Raw genomic sequence first — 19936 nt, 5'->3', positions numbered from 1 at the left:
GGGATGAGGGATGCGGGATGAGGGATGTGGGATGAGGGATGAGGGCACGGTGGCAGCCACAGGGGAGCATTGGAGCTGCCCGGGGCTGTGTGGGGTGAAAAGGAGAGGAGGCGTCTGCGGAGCCCCCCCGGCAGTCGGTGACACAGCACTCGTGATAATTATTCTGCCTGGAATCTCATGCACTGGTAATTATTACTCTCTGTTATTAATAATTCCGTTCTTCACTATTGTGATAGGTAGCTTCACCTCTCCCCGTTTCTCTCTCTCTCACCCAAACCTCTCATTAGCATTTCCCCCGCAGAGGAACCATTCCCCATCCTGCAGCTGGAAGGAGCCAAGAGGCAGCTGGTGCAGGAGAGCATCCTGTTAGCATCACCTTTCTGAGGCTCATGTCACCTGCAGGTGCAGTGATCCCCGAAATGATGTCAGGGATGGCAGTGCTGGGACCACAGCACAGCTCTCCAACGAGCCGTGGGACACGTGTCCCTTCCCCCGGGGGGGGGACCCCACAGCATTTTCCCCCCCCACCCCAGCCACCTCCTGCCACACTGAGCTCTGCTCCAGACCACGTGAAGCTGCCAGACTGGGGCTGTTTGATCTGCTTCCAAAAAAATAAAATAAAATAAAATATAAAGGAAAACTTCCGCTTAGCCTTTCTTATGATCCATAAAACGCTGCTGGAGGCAGACAGCTGCTGGAATATAAAAGTTACAGTCGGTAAAGAGAACTTAGGGCGGAGGTAGGGGGTGGCTGTGACGGTGCAGGCGCTGGGCTGGGAAGGCAGAAATAAAGCCCCGCTGCTGCCATTCCCATCCCAGCTCCACCAGTGCCCTGTGCCAGCAGGGCCAGCTCTCTGAGGATGGCATGGCCACCTGTGGCTTTTTGGCCCCCTTGCCAGGCTCTGGCTACGGGCTGGTGACGTGGTCGGTGCAGCACAAAAGCCCTATTGAAGAGGGGGGCACTGAGAGAGCCCCCCAACTGCTCTGTGTCCCCTCTGCATCCCCCCTGTGTGCAAAGCCAGGGCCAGCAGAGCGGGCAGGGAGGGGTTAATGGAGGTATCAGAGCAGCATAATTACCAGAGCAGCATAATTAACCTCAGGGGCAAGGTTATAAAGAGCTGCAGGTGGGAAGAAGGGCTCTAGAGCTCTGCTTGCCCCAGCATTTGGAAAAGGAGAAGGAAGAAGAGGAAGAGGAAGAAGAGGAGGAGGAGGAGGAAGAGGAAGAAGAGGAGGAGGAGGAGGAAGAGGAAGAAGAGGAGGAAGAGGAAGAAGTAGAAGTAGAAGTGGAGTAACAGGAGGAGGAAGAAGAAGAAGTGGAGTAAGAGGAGGAGGAAGTGGAGTAGGAGGAGGAGGAAGAAGAAGAAGTGGAGTAAGAGGAGGAGGAGGAAGAAGAAGTAGTGGAGGAAGAGGAAGAAGAAGAAGAGGAGGAGGATGATGATGACAACGATGACGGGGGCATGGTGGGCTTTGGAGGTGCTGAAGGAGCTGGAGGTGAGGCTGGGCAGGGGGCAATGGGAGCCCAGAAAGGCTCAAAAAAAGAGTCCCTGCAACCCTCCCCATCCGAATCAGGAAAACCAGCAGCCCCCAAAATCTTGTCCGTGATCCATCACCTTGTTTTTCCTCCTGGAAACTCAAGCAGGGGGAGGTGTAAGGTGGGAGGAGGGAGGGGGCGTATGGAAGACTAATTACAGCTGCACCTCGGGGCTGTAGGCATTTGAGGTGGGGGGGGAAATGTAATTTTCAAGCACAAATTGGTAACTGGATCCTTAATGGTGCAGTCCTAGAAAATGCAAAAAACCTGTTGGGAGGCCTGGACGTGGCCAGCCTGGTGGGGACCAGCACTAGCCCCCACAGCAGCCGGGTTGGTGCCCCCGCGATGATGCTCCTGTGAGGAGGCTGGTGATGCTCACAGAGGGATCCATGCAACTGTTTAACGGCAGTGTTTAAAAAGAGGAGTTGCCATGGTAACTGCTACCCGGGTGGGTTTTTTTTTGGCGCATGGGTACAGGGAAAAGCTTGGGCTGTGTGTGCCCAGCCGTGGCACGGCCGTCGTGCTCCTCTGCCCGCTCCTCTCCGTGGTGGGCTCATGGCCAAGGGGCCACTCGTTGCCCATGATGTGCTCTTGCAGGAGTTGGGGTTTCCTCTGGCAAACTCTTGACTTCCAGGCTCCACTGTGACCAGGAGCTTTGCTCTTCTTTAAGCAGGGACGTGGTTCTGCATCGTCTGAGACCATCCTGGCATGGAGGTGACCATCCTGGCGTGGAGGTGACCATCCTGGCACAGGGATGGCCAACTGAGTGTAGGGATGACCAGCAGCCAACCCTGGGCACAAGGGCACACGTCAGCAGGGAGGTGGCCGCTCGTTTCCCACTCCTAATTACCTCTTACGCCGTCTAAACAGCTCAGCTGCTAACTAAGACTAGATCTTTGGTAGTAATAAAAGCAGTCCCTTGGTGGGTGGGGTTTTTTGGCATTTCATCTCCGTTCCAGAATGAATAATTTATACAAGCCTTTATTGGAGCCCAGAGTTATACAATAAATGTTCCATGCAAACACGCTCACATATTTTAATGTTAATATCTCTCCAGTGAATTTCCCTGGCAGGCCCAGCCAGTCTGGGATTGCCACATTGCTTATTTACGTAAAATATCATAATCTCACTTTTATTTGCATTTCTGAAGTGCCATTAGGGTGATTTGGAACATATGAGCCCAGCCAGTTGATTGCAGCTGCAGCTCCTGGCCCAGGGTGGGGAGATGACTTTCAGGAGCCCCAGGCGAGTGCTGGCCAGGAGCAGAATGAGCCCTGAGGAACATGGAGCAAAGCCAGGGGAGATGAGATCTTCAAGGTGTTGGGTGTTTTATGGGGCTGAGCAGATGGGGATGGGACCAGTGTGTGTGTCTGTGGCCACAGCCCATCCTTCTGTCCTGCCCCAGCCACCAAAGCCTTCAAGGCAGGGTAACTCCAAGGTTGTTTTGGAGAGGGAAGGGTGGACTGTACCCCCTCCCCAAGCCCCCCTGCTCTTCAGGGATTTCTTCCTGCCTCTGTCAGGTGAAACTGTACTCATCTAACACGCTTGAATCCCAGTCATAGCCTCCAGAGACTAATTACCTTCTTCCCTGCATTTGCATCGTTTACATTGCAGGCAGCTGAAGGGAGATGTGACGGTTCGGAAGAGGCTGTGAAGCTGCCAGGCAGAAATCTTCTAAGGAAATGGCTTGGAAGAGAGAGATGAGGACACACACATGGTGAGCGCAGCCATTTCGAGGTGGGTTTTGTCCCCTTTCCCATTAGGACTGGGGACAGGGGAGGTGGAGCACTCGCCAGTGTCTCCAGAGGGAAGGGAGGTGTGTGGTGTGTGCTCCTCCACATCCCCACCAGCAAGCTGTGTCACCACCAGCTCGGTGGCACTCTGCCTGGGTCCAGATGTCTGGCTCCCACATGGGCTCAGCTGCTCCCAGCAGAGAGGCAGCTCTTACACAGCCAAAAATTACTTCACAGAATCAGAATCACATGGGGTTGGAAGGGACCTCTGGAGATCATCTCCTCCAACCCCCTGCCAAAGCAGGTCCACCCAGAGCCGGTCCCACAGGAACGTGTCCAGGAGGGTTTGAATGTCTCCAGAGAAGGAGACTCCACCACCTCCCTGGGCAGCCTCTTCCAGGGCTCTGCCACCCTCAAACTAAAGAAGCTCCTCCTCATGTTTAGGTGGAACTTCTTATATTCAAGTTTGTGCCCGTTTCCTCTTGTCTTGTCCCTGGGCACCACTGAAACAAGACCGGCCCCATCCTCTTGACACCCACCCTTTAAGTATTTATAGGTGTTGATCAGATCCCCCCTCAGCCTTCTCTTCTCCAGACTTCTAGATTTCCAAGTTGTTGCTCTGTGGATCATTGTCTTCAGCCCAGAGACCTGCTGCTGGGGCTCCCTGACGTGCCCTGCATGACTCAAGGCTCTCTTTAAGGCTCTAGGCTGTGCAGCCACAGGTCTCAGCGATGGAGAGGAGGGGACAGGATGGTGTCCCCCCCTGACACTGACATATTGCTCTGCTCCAACACAGGGCACAGAGAAGGTTTTTCCAGGCGTCTGGGCTGCCTCTCTCACCTCCTGCCTTCACCCTTTTAAGCACGTTCTCATCTGCTTTTCTTCTGTCCCTGCAAACCCCACCTGGGGCTGATGGTTCAGCTCTGCTCATGGGGCTGGGAGGAATGGCTCCCCAGACCAAGGGTGGCTGGGATGTCCCCTCCCCAGGGCTGGGTGGCCAGTAGCCCCCCTGGGACCCTGTTGGCTAGGGGGGCTCTCTGGGAATAGAAACCAAAAATGCCATGGATGGGCTCAACAGGAGAGATCCCAGTGAAAAGCAGAAACGCTCTTTTGAGAAAATTAATTGAATTTATTTGACAAATACTTTGCAGATTTAGGGAGCAAGCGCATATATGCCTGGAAGAATTGCTTCAAAGAAAGGCTATTGTGGCTGCAGTCACCTGTTCTGCTCCTTTTTCGTATTATGTTGGGGTTTTTTTTTCCTCTGGAAACTGCCGTGAGCCGGGGCTGGGGAGAGGGGGCTTCATTTAATCCAAAAGCAACTCAGAGGCACCTGGCATGTCGTGGAGCATCTCACCAGGCTGTTATTGTCTGGCCCTGCTGCTGCCTGGGCAAATTTAGCTCCAGGCTGTTATTGTCTGGCCCTGCTGCTGCCCGGGCAAATTTAGCTCATAGCTCTCCTGAAATCCCAGCCCATGGGCTATAAATTTACATTCCCCTGTAATTGCAATCGCACACCTTGGTGCTGCTGTGGTGGCAAGAAAATGGTTCTCCCCAGCACCAGGGACTTGGAAAAGATGCATCAACAGGGTAATGAATGTTGGATAACTCACCTATCTCACAGACTGAGCTTAAATATTGAAAGAGCAGCATCCCCGCATCAGAGAGGGGCTTCAAATGATCTGAAATCTGGGGAATGGTTTCCCCTCCACGCACTGGGATTTGCACGGGGACCTCACTTCAGCGTTAATGGGATTTGTGAGTTGGGAACGTCTCTTAATGCACTGCCTCCCCCCTACTTCTTGTCTAAGGAAAATGAGTTTGAATTTTTCATCTTAATCGCAGGCTTGTGATCCGCAATAGACGTTCTTGTACTGAAAAGCATCTGCTTTCAGACCCGTTCCTGGGGGTATACAATGACAAAGACACATCCCTGAGCTCCGTTGCCCGTGTGCTGCATGTGGGGGGGACACAGCACGGACCTGGTGGTGGCTTGTCTTTGGGTAGTCACTGCAGGTGGCCAGAAAGCCTCAGAAATGCCCCACAGCTCCGGAAAGACCCCCCCTTCTGTGGACAGAATCACAGAATCATAGTGGTTGGAAGGGACCTCAGAGATCATCGAGTCCAACCACAAAAAAACCAACCAAACAAACAAACAAAAAAAACCCCCAAAAAACCACACAACCACCACCCAGCCCCTAAACACACAACAACAACCACCAAACCAAAACTATCACCCACCCACACAACATCCCACCACAAACCAATAATCTTGGGCACTAGAGCATGCCCTGAAGAGCCATGTCTACACGTTTCTTAAATACCTCCAGGGAGGGTGACTCCACCACCTCCCTGGGCAGCCCATTCCAATGCCTGACAACCCTTTCAGTAAAGAAATGTTTCCTAATATCCAACCTGAACTTCCCCTGGTGCAACTTGAAGCCATTACCCCTTGTCCTATCATCTGTAGCTTGGAAGAAGAGACCGACCCCTGCCTCTCTACAGCTTCCTTTCAGGTACTTGGACAGGTAACATCAAGCAAGATATTTGATTTGGAGCCATTATTCACTGCTGAGCTTGGGAGAGTGTTTTCAATCTGTGCCGTGGGCTGGTAAAAGAGGTCCCTGCTCTGAGCATCCCCAGCCAGGATGGAGCAGGTGGCCCATGGGGGGCAGCAAGCCTGGGGTCCCCCCCTTCCTGGGCTACCTCTGGCCAGCTGGAGGGCTTGGGACAATTCCTCATACACCTTGAGGATGAACATCCCCAGCTCTAACAGGAAGATAATGGTTTGGCCACCGCTGCTCCCCAGCAACTGCAGGAGCGCTCCTTAAAGTTGCTGCTGTAGTGGAATAAGGAGTTATCTCTAACCCTGCAGGGATTTGGCAAAGATGCTGGCACAAAAATAGTTTGTAATGAGCTTTAAGACATATTAATGAAGAGAAGTGTAATTATTATTACCGAGTTCAATTACAGCCCCCGGATTACAAATATTCTCCCACAATCCCTCAAGAAAGAAATGCATCTTGTCTCCGCAATTAAATAAACTGCGTGTCAAGGGGAAGGAAGAGGATTAAACTACAGAAGAAAGAATTGCTTCAACTTGACTGTGGTGGCCCCTCTCATCCTCCCGACCAGCTTTGAGGAGAAGGATCCCTGCTCAGTGCAATGGTGATAAAAATATTCTTTGGAAAAGGGGTGGTTGGCTTCTTTCCAAAGTCTCAGGCATCTGTAATGCAGCAGTTGCCACGTTAATAGAATCTAATAAACTCCTTTCTGAAATATTTATGGAAGTGCACACCTGTACATTTCTCTTTCCCAAAGATGCAACCTCGGCACTTCTTCGGGGGGTTTTTCCTTCCCTGGTTACAGAGCGTAGAGACAAAATTGAAGAATTCACATGTTTCCCGCAAAGAAGAGTGACCGAAAGCACAAAGTGGCAAGAAAACGTGTGGCTTCAAATGCAGAGCGTGGCCACGGGTCAAGTGCTGGGGAAGCTGCACGCTGAGCGCAGGGAGCTCGACCTTGACAAGGCAGCAGAAATGTCAGGCAGCAGGAAAAATCAACGTGCTCCTTGGAGAACGGTGAGATCCGGGGCTGGAGGAGCTACGGGGGCTCCTCAGATGGAGCAGTTTCCCTCTGGGAGCTCCATGGGGAGGAGAAACCGGTGCCTGGTTCTGCATTTCTTCCCCTTGCAAGAAGAAATGCAGCACTGAGAGGGTCACCCCGGTGTGGACCAGGCTCCCACCGGGGCTCAGAGCAGCTCTGCTGGCTTTGGTGCCAGTGGAGAGGAGTCTGCTGGCATCCAGGAGATGGGACAAGTGGTCCACAGAGCCGTGCCACCACCTCAGATGACGGTGTCCCTCCCGGAGCCGTGCGGGATGCTCCACACCAGCCAGAGCTGGGAGTTTGCATAGCTCTACCGTCTGCCGCTTTCAACCCCAAAAATCTATCCTGGAACACGTCTGGCATCCAAATGCCCTGCGTTAAGCACGAGAGCAGAAGTTTTTGGTGACACTTTACCTTTTAGTAAAGAATTTAGTAAAATTCTTTGCTGTGAGGGTGGTGAGTAAAGAATTTAGTAAAATTCTTTGCTGTGAGGGTGGTAAAGCACTGGAATGGGTTGCCCAGAGAAGCTGTGGTCGCCCCATCCCTGGAGGGGTTCAAGGCCAGGTTGGAGGGGGCTTGGAGCAACCTGGTCTGGTGGGAGGTGTCCCTGCCCAGGGCAGGGGCGTTGGAACTTGATGCTCTTTAAGGTCCCTTCCAACTCTAACCATTTTATGACACCGCGGCTGCTTTTCTGAGGACACCCAGAAGCACTGAGAAGCCTCAGCTGATGTAGGGACGCGTGTGGGGCTGGGTGAGTTACCTGGAAATGGGATTTCTCTCCCCATCCGTTGGGATGACAAAGCCACAGCCGGGCGTATTGTAGTAGCTTCTCCTTAAACACGGCTATTGTGTGTCTGCCTGCGCTGCTCCTCGCTGGAAATGACAGGGCTTGTTTAAATTCCCTCAGAACCCGCTCTCTGAATACATTTCTTCGTGCCGCCTGATGGCTGTTAAATCTTTCCTGCCTAACCTGGTTTACACACTGTTTCGGGGCTTGCTTTTGATCGCGCTGGCTGTAGGACACTTGTTCATACTGTGAACCCTACTCCTTTGTTCCTGCAGGTGTGCTACCCGTGGGGAAACCTTTGTCCAAATAATCTCAGATTCCCCCAAGAGCGAGAGCTGCCGGCTTTGCTTTCTAGCTGAAGTGACAGCAAGGAATATATAGATTTATTCTTCTATTCATTGGTGGCTTTTCTATTCGTGTATCAGCAAATCAAAGTGTCAAAACAACATCCCCAGAATGCCAGCCCCAGCTTCTGGCCGCTGGATGGACATCTGAGGAGGGGATATTTTTAGTTGAAAAGGATAACCAGCGAGGGCTATTTAGTGAGGAAGGTGACCTGAGACATTAAGAAGAAACTAATGCACAAGATTTTACCGGCACCATCATCCCCGTGGTGTGATGGGCAGCCCCAGAGCACTGTGAACCAGGCCAGAGATGCTCCTGGTGCCAGCCCAGCTCCTGGACGGGCACATGGCCCAGTGTGGCCAGTGCTGGAGCTGGGAACACAGCCTGCATGGCCATGGACCTGTCCTGGGCAGGGAGAGAGGCGAGGAGGGGGACAGAAAGCCATGTGTCCTGAGTTGAGTGACACAGGACTAACTTCTCTTCTAACGCTGGGGAGAATTGCACTTTTGGAAGACTCTAGTGTCTCAATTCCTGACAATATTTCCTTTACAGCCAGCTCTGGGCTGTGGGATTCAAGGTCTCGGTGCTTTTGAGCTCCTCAGGTGCAGGGATGAGGAGCGAGACCTGGGCACTTGACCCAAGCTGCCACCAGGGTTACTTCATACCATGAATGGCACATTCAATAGAAATTAGAAAGTTTGCTGAGGAGTTCTCTCTCTCTCCCTTGATGGTGATGGTCCAGAGAACTCCTTGCCCTGGTGCCAGAGCCCTGAGCCCTTCCCTTCCTCCCAAAACCACAGCGCTGGAAGGGTCCCACAGTGGCTGTCCCTGCGGGGAGCTGCCTGGGATGGAATGGGCTGGGTATAATTCCCTGGGCAGGGAGAGAGGCGAGGAGGGGGACAGAAAGCCATGTGTCCTGAGTTGAGTGACACAGGACTAACTTCTCTTCTAACGCTGGGGAGAATTGCACTTTTGGAAGACTCCAGTGTCTGAATTCCTGACAATATTTCCTTTACAGCCAGCTCTGGGCTGTGGGATTCAAGGTCTTGGTGCTTTTGAGCTCCCCAGGTGCAGGGATGAGGAGCGAGACCTGGGCACTTGACCCAAGCTGCCACCAGGGCTGTTTCATACCATGAACGGCACATTCAACAGAAATTAGAAAGTCTGCTGAGGAGTTCTCTCTCATCCCTTGATGGTGATGGTCCAGAGAACTCCTTGCCCTGGTGCTGGAGCCCTGAGCCCTCCCCTTCCTCCCAAAACCACAGCACTCACAGGGTCCCACACTGGCTGTCCCTGAGGGGAGTGCACAGCTGCCTGGGATGGGATGGGCTGGGTATAATTCCTTTATATCTTATATTAGTATTGGGATTAATACTGCTTCTTTAGCATTATTATTAATCGTTTACCCTATTTACCTTACCCTATTAAATCTTTTTATATTTCAGCCCTCATGTTCCTTCCTTTTCCCCTACTCCCCATCCCGGGTGGGGAAGGGTCATCAGGCGAAGAGAATAATTGTCTAAACGACAATAAATTGTTAGGGGTTTTCTCAAACCATAACAATGGAGCAGCCTGGTTTGGAGCTATGGGATAGGTTGATGGTTGGACTAGATGATCTTTCAGGTCCCTTCCAACCTAGACGATTGATTCTATGATGGCATTGGTGTCACTGGAACACTTCTCAGCTCCAAGCCTTCTCCCTAGCTCTCCTTTGATTCCCGCTCTGGTCAGGCATTAAGCACCATCAGTGCAGGCAGAGAAGACCCCTTATTATTAATCGTTTACCCTATTTACCTTACCCTATTAAATCTTTTTATATTTCAGCCCTAGCATTCCTTCCTTTTCCCCTACTCCCCATCCCGGGTGGGGAAGGGTCATCAGGCGAAGAGAACAATTGTCTAAACGACAATAAATCGTTAGGGGTTTTCTCGAACTGTAACAATGCAGCAGCCTGGTTTCGAGCTATGGGATAGGTCGATGGTTGGACTAGATGATCTTTCAGGTCCCTTCCAACCTAGACGATTGATTCTATGATGGCATTGGTGTCACTGGAACACTTCTCAGCTCCAAGCCTTCTCCCTAGCTCTCCTTTGATTCCCGCTCTGGTCAGGCATTAAGCACCATCAGTGCAGGCAGAGAAGACCCCTAGAAACTCTCTGGGTGTGTAAGGAGTTCTCAGCCAAAGCCTTTGTCCACTTAGAGGATTAATTGACCTCTGTCTGAGGAGCAGCTATTGCCCATGGGGCAGCATCCGCACCGTGGCATCCCATTTTCCATCCGGTGGTGTGGGGGGAGAGGTGGGAGATGGTGGAAGAACATCTTCCGAAGAGCCAGCACGCAGGGGAGCCACCAGAGGTGTGGTGATGGAGGCACGCTCGCGTGTAGAAAACACCACACCAGATTGTAACGAAGATCTGGCTTCATTACCGGGGCCTCGTAGGGCTGATAACGGAGTCGCTCCGGTGGCGCTGAGGTCCCCAGTTGGAGCCCGTGCGCCAACGCTGGGCTCCCCGGGACGCGGGAGCAGTTGTCGGAGCATGAATCCTGCCAATGGTACAATATTGCTTGCTGTTGCATGAACAGAACATGTCTCCTCTGATTGTTTTTCCCTGCTCTTCTGAGAGAGATGCTGTCTGAGGAGCTCCCACTGGTAGAAGGTCTTCTCCGAGGTACGGTTACAGCTCTTTACACGTAACCTCTGGCATCGGTAATGGAGGGGAAAAAAAAATAAAATAAAGTAAGTCTAAGTGCTTTTGGGAAGAAGCTCGCTCCTTTTCTGGAAGGAGTTTGTGAGACGTGACAAGAGACCGACCTCGGTGGCCTTTTCCACGGTCCTGCTCCGGGGTGTTTCAACTGTAATTATCCCTTTTTAATTTGGGGAACTATTGAAGTGTGATAACGTTCCTGGAGCGGCTTAAACTCCCGTTCCTGTAAGATACCAGGGGAAAAAGCTGCCTGTTCAGGAAAACGCTGACGGCTTTTTGCTCTGCTAAGAAGGTGCCAAAGGGGCCAGATGCCTTCTCCATCTCAGGCTGGGGACCACCAGTGGGGACGGCACCTCCACTGGGGCCAGCTCCTGTCCTGGGAGACCCCACTCCTCTGCCCAGCACCCAGTGACTCTCGGGAGCCAAGAATTAAGTTGTTGAGGGTTTTTAAACTTTACGTGTAGAATTCTCACGAGATAAGTGACAGAAAATGAGCAGGAGCTAATTACATGGCGGAGAGGGAGGGTGTCACCGTGTAGCAATCATTTGGAAGGAAAATGTAAATATTTGTAGATGGGGGACATCAAAACTTGCCTCCACGCTGATGGGATCTGTGCCACGGACCCGCAGAACAGCGCTTTAGAGGGGGCTTGGCCAGTCTTTGCCACGGCTCCGCTCAAGCTGGGGTCAAAGGGCTGTTAAAATGTTGTCAATTCAGAAGGAAAAATATCCTGGAGACCACATGTTTTCAGCAGAACAAGCCCCCAGAGGGTACGGCTCCGGGTACAACAGGGACTTCCCACTCCGGGAGCAGGAGCCGGGCGGATTCGCTATTACCTGCGGATAATAGAGGGGAGAAGATAATTCATTCCCATCCCCAAAGCAATCTCCACAGGCGGGTTTCAAGGCAGCTTTTCAGCTGCCTCCCTTCGGAGACCACCGAGCAGGCTTGAAAGGATCCTTTATATTTTTAGCAGCAACATAATAGTGGTGGAAATTTAATAAACTTCACCATCAAATATTTATCCCATTACACTGGGCTCAAGTAATTTAAGCTGCTGAAATCAACATTGTGGTTTTATTTTTAATGAGCCTTCTGTAAAACAGCCTCTTCTGTCATTGTCAGGTGTGTATGGAAGAGCTGCATTTACTCTGAGCGTCTTTTAATCTTCCCCGAAGAAACAACGCTAAATAATGTACAACATTTACCAAAAAATGTTACCTGTCACTGGTAAAAAATCCAGGTAGGGCTGGGAGAGCCTGATTTTTACTCTATATTTTTTTTTTTTTTTTTTTTTTTTTTTTTTCTATGGGGGGTTTTGGTTGTGGAGGGGGCTTTTTGGTGGTTTTTTGTTTGTTTGTTTTTTAATCTAACCAGGCAAATGATGCTGAGAGTGCCCTGGCTCAGATTTTGGGTGGAGTTCAGCCTTTCTGAGTGCAATGCTGCCAGCGTGTCCCACCGACAGCCGGCCGGGGAGGGGGGGGACAATGTCAGGACAGGAGGTTTAGCAGAAGAAAAGAGGGAAAAACTGCTTTTCCCAGGTCTGTGGTGGTTGGGAGCAGCTGAACCCCCCTCCTCCAGCTCCTCCAGCTCCCTGGGGCTCCCCTGGAAAGAAACCAGGATAAAAAAAAGCAGGTATTTGGGCCGCTTGCAGAGGGCAGAAAGGCTCGGTGGGGATGTGAGCCTTTTCTCTGACCCCTGAGCCCCCCCTCAGCTCTGCCCTTTGCCCCCCGAAGCCACCGGGGCTCCCATCACCGGTCTCACACCGACCCCCAGCGTCCGGCAGCCGGGGCGGTGAAATCACGGCGAAAGCACTGCTAAAATCTGCTGTAAAATTCAACCACCAGCCCCGCAGCAACAGCCCAGGGGGAAGAAGCAGGAGGCGGTGGGAAGAGGCTGCACGACTGCAGTTAAAGCAACTATGAAATTAAGGCAGGAAAAGATCTCCGGGAGCTGCTGGTTTTCAATGGGAGGGTGAGCCCCCACCGCCCGTGTAATGAGATTTGGGGATCCAGGGGAACGGCTGGGGCTCGGTGGGATGATCTGTGTCGGGAAAGAGTCACTGGCATCATGGGGAACACTCAGAAAATCAGTGCTCCAAGCAATTAAGGTCCCTGGAAGGGTTAAACCTTGGGCAGAGCGGGTACCCTCGATCCCCCAGTTGGCATTCATGGAGTGCTTTGGGAAGGATTTGCCGTGGAAGAAGTAAAAATTGTTATGAAAATCGGGATTTGCATCTCTAAGGGGATGCAGGGGGTCCTGCCGTGCCCATCACGGGGAGGTGGGTGCCAGGCAGCCCCCCCGCCAGGCGAGGATCACAGCCACCCAAAGCAACACCCACTCTCTGTGCTCTCCGCTTCTCAGATGTCCCTCAAGGCTTTTTATTAATGGATTTCATAGTTTTTCTCTTTGCTGCTCTTTCTTGCAAAGCCTATGTACTCCCCTCAGTCGTGCTAATTAATTTCTTCAGATACCAGCTTTCCGCATTCGGTTCTTGATAAGATACTAGAAAGAAATCTAAAATAAGACTCAAAAGGAGATTTCTCACACGGCAAGCATAAAGTTTCATTATGTGTCATAAATTCCCTGTTATTTCTGTGTCAGGGCTCTCTGGTTCCTGGTGTGAATACTCCTCGGTAATGATAATGAAAGTCTTACTTGGTTTGAGAGGAGCAGAGAGAGCAGCGTTCAGCTTCCAGCCGGGATATCGACTCATGGGGAACGCATCCAGTGCTTTGGGGAGCCTCAAAAACATCATCCCTGGAGGGGTTCAAGGCCTGGGTTCAAGGGGTTCAAGGTCATCCCTGGAGGGGTTCAAGGTTGGATGGGGCTTGGAGCAACCTGCTCTGGTGGGAGGTGTCCTTGCTCAGGGCAGGGGGGTTGGAAGTTGGACTTTAAAGTCCCTTTCCCACCCAAACCATTTTGTCATTCTACAAAAATCAGTGGTTCAATATTCACTGTCGTTACCTGAGTTGGTACGACATCGTCTTGACAGCAGCTAAAAAGTTCAAATCTTGAGGGAAAGACCCCAGATCCTCCTCCTGCTTCCCCCCCAGGTGCTGCTAATGGCAAATAATTCACCCACCGTAACTAAAAATAACTCTTTTGGCAGTAAAAGCCCAGCCAGCTCTCCTGGCTGACTCCCTGCTCTGACAGACCCCCTCACTGAAGAGTTAACAGCCAGTGGTGTTTACGGGCAACAATTTTTTTTGGCTGCCGTCCCTGGTGTGTCACTGCTGTTTAGCCAAATGAGCCGGGAGGATTCTAACAGACAGGGACAGTGGTGCGAGCGACAGGCGCGGAGACGAGTGCTGCGAGGAGCTAATTTACACACGGAGCTCCGCAGCCCCAGCCTCCCTTCCTGCTCAATCAGCTCATCAGCTGCTGCTTCATACCCGCCTGCAGCTCTCACAAAAAACAGCCAGCTCACAAAACCTCTTTTTTTCCTTTTTTTCTTTTTTTTTTGCCTGCCCGCTTAGACAACACACGCTGATAAACCCCACTTTTTAATATTGTTGATATAACTCCTCTTTTTAGGTGGGAATGTGTATTTAATGTCAATAGCCGAGATGGGGGCTGCTCTCAGGGGGGTCTCTCCCCTCCCGGGGTGCTCTCTGCACCACTGTTTTCTGAGAGCCACACTTTGAAGAACATGACAACATCCACAGTGGTGAAATTGCCACCGTTTCCCCCCAAAGTAACATGGTTCTAGGGGAGAACGGGGTGAGAGCTTCAGGAGGGAGCATCATGGCTTCATCGGCACAAGGTACTGGGCCACCAAAGGCTACCAGGCTGCTTAGGGCTCGGCCACCCCTGCCCTGGCCTCTCTGAAACACACACATCAACTTTACAAAGCAGCACAAAGAATAAAAATCACATAGTCTTGTGAAAAGCGTTTATTCAAGTCTTCAAAATTCAATCTTTCTTACTATTTTCACTTTGCTGGGGAAATTGAAACCACCACCACCAAGTTTTCCAGCTGCAGAAATGCTGTTCTTCAGCTAGCTCTAGTCCTCTGCTGTTTACGAGACAGTATAAGTTTTCACTGCCTAATAAAAACAATCATCTGTATTCCATGGCCGCGAGCAACAGCGCTGAGAGAAAGCGGAGCGAGTCGAGAAGCTTTTGGAGGAGAATGTGAATTATCTCAGCCAGGGAACAAAGCACAGAAGGACCCCTGAGCACCCAGGGAAATCGCAGAGCGCCTCTGCCGCTTAACTGGAAGACTTTACGCTTTTGAGAAAAAATGTCTTACTTGAATATTCCCATAGGCATATTCTTGCCACTTATTTCTGCGATTTAATTTGTTGTTCATGTTTTTTAAGCACAGGATGAATGGGCAAGCGTTTTATCAGCTCCCTTGGCTTGAGGAGCACAGGTAATAACCTCACACCACCGAGCCCTGTGCTACGGCTCTGTGATGAGCAAAAACATTAGAGGCTGCTATAAAGAAGCAAGCTCCTGTGCCCTCAGCCGGACAGAATTATAAAAATCCCCACAGCGTCCTCAAAACATTGAATTAACAGCAGAAAGAGCTGTAGTTTAATGCGATGGACAGGCTACCAGGACAGGCAGGACCTACAATTCCTCCAAGTAGGCAAGCGTGCCGCCTCACCTCCCCTGGTAAAATCAGTTAAGATAATTACATACTTAAATCTAGGTGTCAGGCTGCTTCGCTACACAGAAATTCATCTACTCTCATCAGAGTCCTTGAAGTTAAAGAGGGATTTGAGTTACTGACATAATTTGTTCCCTGAGGGCTGTGGAAATGAACTGAGAGGTACATCTGAATAATAACTCCCTGACCGCAGATCCTATAACCAGAGCCAGCGCTCTCCAGAAGGAAGACACAATGGGAAGCAAAAGATCGGAAACGCTTATAACCTATACAGCTGTCGGACAGAATTTCTTGAGTTTATTTCCCCAGGCAGCCCCCCAGCAGGGAGATTCGGAGGCAAGCTCTGTTTTCACGTTGCTAAAGCTTACTTTAACGCTACCTGTGGGCCAAACCCGGGATCTGGGGCTGTGTGGTGGGCCCGGGCTGGCCGCCCTGCTTGCAGCAGGCCCTGAGGTGGGCTCCCTGCCCAGATCTCCACTCTCCCCACCACAAAGCGGGGACGAAGCCTTCCTTCTCCCGTCGTTTCGGCCCGGAGCCCCCACCGGCCCGCCCGGTACGCGGGGGAGAAAAGCCACAGCAAGGCCCGCCTGCCCCTGACACCGGAGGCTCCACAAGATGGCGAGCGCGGGCTCCCGCGCCCTCCCCAAGATGGCGGCGGGCGGCCCGGCGCGGCGGGCGGCGGGTCGGAGCCGCACCGAGCCCCGCGGCCCGGCGCTGACAGGCCGGCGGCGGCGGCTTCCCGGGCGCTGTGCGAAGGGGTCTCCGGAGGGTAAAAACCCCGCAACCGCCTCTGCTGAGCCCGCGGGGGAAGGTGCCCGTCGCCAGGAGGAGCGGGACGGCCCCCGGAGGCAGAGCCCGGTAGGAGGGCCGGGGCGGGCTGGGCCTGGGGAAGGGGCCGAGGGGCGGCTGGTCGTTAACCGCTACAAACTGAGCGTTTCCATGAGGGAATTAGCTGCAGAATTAAGTAAATTCTCCGCCTTTTTTGCCTTCCCGTCACTTTGTTAGACGCCGGTGGGCAAAACCAGGCGGCAGGGGCATGTTTGTGTGCGGCGGGGCCGGGCTGGGGGCGTACCGCCGTGTGAAGGCCATGGCGGGCCCTTGGCCCCTGGGCCGTGCCGGACCCTCTGCTCCCCCGGGCTCCAGCTCGTCCTGCTACATTAATTCCCATCCACAGCATCCCTAAGAAAACATGAAAGTGGTGATTAGCCACGTACGGTGCCCCGTTATGCTTTGAGAAGCAGCTTCCCGCGGGTGATGGGCTGTACGTTGTGACTTAGGATGAGCTATCTCCTTCTCTTTATTCTTTCCTTGTGCACTTTCTACTGATTGTTTTTCTTAATGATGCAGCTTTGGATCACGGTGCTGCTCACCTTGTTCCGCATGAGCCTTGCAACTAAAGAGATCTGGTGATTTTATGTATTTCACAGGAGTTTTAGGATCTTATCTTTTTTTCCCTAACAGACTTCTTCACACAAAGCATCTGACAGACGACCCTCAAAGAGGCTAAAATGTGAAAAAAACAGTCCAGTAAAATCAGAACTAGAAGGACTTACACGTGGAAGTGCTGCTTTGGGGGAAACGCCTGAAACACCTGATGGGGATCAATGTTCAGAAGGTCCAGGAGACTGCAGTGTAATTAAACAGAAAAAAGACAAAAGCATTCCAGAGACTAACACAGAGAAACAGGAAAAGGAGCACAGTGTTTCTCTGGAGCCATGTGCAGTGAAATCGAGCAGTTCTCCACCAAAAACGGGCAGCGATGAAAACCTCCACAATCACATCTGCCCCGAGGAGGAGAGCAGCTGTGAGAGTGCCCTTTCGGAGGGGTCCAGCCTGGAGGATGGAGATCCCCCGCAGAAGCCGTTACAACTAGACAACAGTGCTTTCCTGGATGAAGACAGCAACCAGCCAATGCCAGTGGATCGGTTCTTTGGGGACATGGAGTTCATCCAGGTGAGATGAGGACAGTCAGTCAGTTAGTTCACACTTTACAGACTCTGTTCCACTTCAGTCTCCCATCTTTAAACAACATTACACTACCCTCAAAGCTGTAGGGGAACTTGACCAGTATTGGGAGATATCTGGAATCGTGTCCCTGTCCCCAAGATAGAATTGTCTCAATCGGAGATGAAATTAATTGCCCAGCCAAGTTAATTTCAGATGTAGAATCCTTCTTAATTAGATTGTTTAGTCCAATTCCATAAGACAGATATTTTTACTCATAGATAGCTGTATTATTGACACAGTGTTATTCTGTCAAAATAGTTTTTCACTGTTGTTGGTTCTTTATTGTAATTCTTTGGAATGGCAACTTGTTTTTTGGCCACCTCTGTTTTCGAACTGATCAAGGGCCAGAACTTTAAATTCAAATCCCAGGTCTGCCTTTAATGTTGTGTGACTTTGGGCAAGTAACGCCGCCTTCTTTCAGGCGTTTCATGAGGATTAGTATTTAGCAGGAGTCACGGCTGGCATCCAGCGTGAGTGGTGAGGATTTGTTCCTCCTTCACCCTCTCTGAATCCGCCAGCCCTCGCTTGGACCGTCAGCCGTGACGAGTTCAGGCTTTGGCTGTGGCTTTATGCCACCGCTTCCAGGCGCAGAGGTGTGTGGTGGTGCCTGGAATCTGCTGTGGAAGTACAGGAACTGCTGAAGAGGCAGCAGATCTACCGTTTGCTGCAACAGACTTCCCTTAATGATTGTATCTTTTTTCCTAAAGGATCTCCCGCCAGTTCCGCTCCCCACCACCACTATGAGCAGGCGAGAATTCCGGCGGCTGCATTTCATTGCAAAGGAGGATGAGGAGGAGGAGGAGGAGGAAGAGGATGTTGTCTAACAACAAACTGTAAACAAACAAAACCTTTTTTTCTTTTCCTTTGCAACCACGACACGACGGCTGGTTGTGTCACTGACAGAAGGTGTCTGCGTTTGCCTTTTCTCAGAGACAACGGGTAGAGTTTGTTTTTCTGGAATTGGCAGATACAGCATTCTCCCGTGGTTATCTGAGGCAAAGACTGACTGAATTTTCAGTGATTTGGGAATAAATTGTAATTTATCATTTTCCCATTAATACTTAGGGGAAAAAAAAACACAGGGAAAATAGAAATTCTTACTGCTTTTTTAAAATCTGAGCCCATATCTATGGTGAACATTTGGTGTCACTCCTTTTTTAAAAGTAGCCAAGATAACCATGTTAGAACACAGTCCTTTTTCCTCTAATTCTGAGCTGTTTGCCATTGTGGCATTGAGCTGGAATGCAGCGAGAGTGCAGACAGTTGGGTACCCAGCACAGAGACATGCTGGGCTCTGCTGTGTAACCTGTGTCGCATCGTTTACATCTCAACCAGCACCATTTCCACCTCTAAAATGCAGTTCTGCAGCAGAACTCAATGCGTGGATGTCATTGTGAGTTGTGGTGTTATTCTGGGGAAGTTCAGTATGTTTTGATTGCAAGTCAGTTTGCTGAACACCCACCACGCAAAGCCCACGGCTTCCTTCTCCCACCAGAGCAGGCACAACCATTGCCTTCAGTATTTTCATGGACTTCCATGGGTTATGAGTTAAGAATTTTGTAAACAAATGCATTGGTGGTGATAAAGCATCTCTCGGTGTTGGACTTGATCGGTAGATGAATGAGTATTGATTGCTAAGGATATGGTCAATCCACCAAATCAGTTATTCTGGCCTGCGTTTTTCAAAAATAATGAGCAACCTCAGATGATTTTGGGAGCTGTGAACTCACCCCATGGTTATGGTAATACTTCTTTGAAAGTGTGATTATGCAATAAGCTTCCAGATCTTTATTGTTATAAATAGTTTCTTCTACATTTCTAAAAATATAGAGAAAATGTTATCAGCAGATGGTTTCAATAAATATTAATTTCTACAGCTATAGCCTGTTAAACATTCAAAAGTTGTAAGCCAAACAAATTGTATATGCATGACATGTTAATTTATTCACATTTCCACTCCAGCTGATGCATTGTTTCTGTCAACGATATTTCTTGGCTCCTTTTCACTCTAATTCTGTAACACAGAAAAATCTAATTTTTTAATAGCATATTCATGGTTTTCAGCACAACTCCATCTTGAAGGAGCTCTCCCAGCTTTTCTTAAATGCCGTATTTGCTGCCCTTTTCTTTCTAGCAAATATTTCTTCACACACAGGCACTCTTTTTAGTTTCGGCACTCTGCAAAATGGTGATTTGCAGTTTGTAGGAAGCGTGCTGTAGGGATGACACTCTGTTTGTCACCAGAACCGTGGCTGAGGTGCCTTCCCCGGTGTCACACCAGCGCGGTGACCAACGGCGGGGATTCGGTAAGGCACATCTGGAAGGATCAATTCAACGCGTGGGTATTAGAAATCCTGTATTGAAAATGTCCTACTTACTTTTGACATTGAAATGTTTGGGAGGGGAATTGAGTTTGTTGTTTAAAGTAAATCAGTGCTCCCTGTAGCAGAGCTCCTGTGTCTCCACGACCGTGGTAAGTCACAGCTCGACTGTCTAACACAGTTCCGTGAGCACTAACTGGATTTGCCAAGGTGCCTGTAGCAGAGCTCCTGTGTCTCCACGACCGTGGTAAGTCACAGCTCACCCAGCAGGACTGTAACGCAG

General features: G+C 50.8%; 2 protein-coding genes across 2 annotated transcripts in view; one reads left to right on the top strand and one right to left on the bottom strand.

The window, feature by feature from the left end:
• AJAP1 (adherens junctions associated protein 1) overlaps positions 1-13691 on the bottom strand; it is a 207859-nt gene extending 194168 nt beyond the window's left edge. The window contains exon 1 of the mRNA XM_014952421.1: positions 13675-13691. Within this exon, the coding sequence (XP_014807907.1) occupies positions 13675-13691 (17 nt within the window). The remainder of the gene's footprint in view (positions 1-13674) is intronic.
• A 2249-nt stretch (positions 13692-15940) lies between these two features.
• LOC106894003 (chromosome unknown open reading frame, human C1orf174) lies at positions 15941-19208 on the top strand. Its single transcript, XM_014952420.1, has 3 exons — positions 15941-16183; positions 16787-17278; positions 18040-19208. Exons 1-3 carry the CDS (start codon positions 15941-15943, stop codon positions 18154-18156), a joined length of 852 nt encoding a protein of 283 aa, XP_014807906.1. The 3' UTR covers positions 18157-19208.
• The last annotated feature ends 728 nt before the right edge of the window (positions 19209-19936 follow it).

Source organism: Calidris pugnax, unplaced genomic scaffold, assembly GCF_001431845.1.
Source record: "Calidris pugnax isolate Ruff unplaced genomic scaffold, ASM143184v1 scaffold217, whole genome shotgun sequence".
Classification (NCBI taxonomy): Eukaryota; Metazoa; Chordata; class Aves; order Charadriiformes; family Scolopacidae; genus Calidris; species Calidris pugnax.
This window is presented reverse-complemented; position numbering and strand designations above follow the sequence as displayed.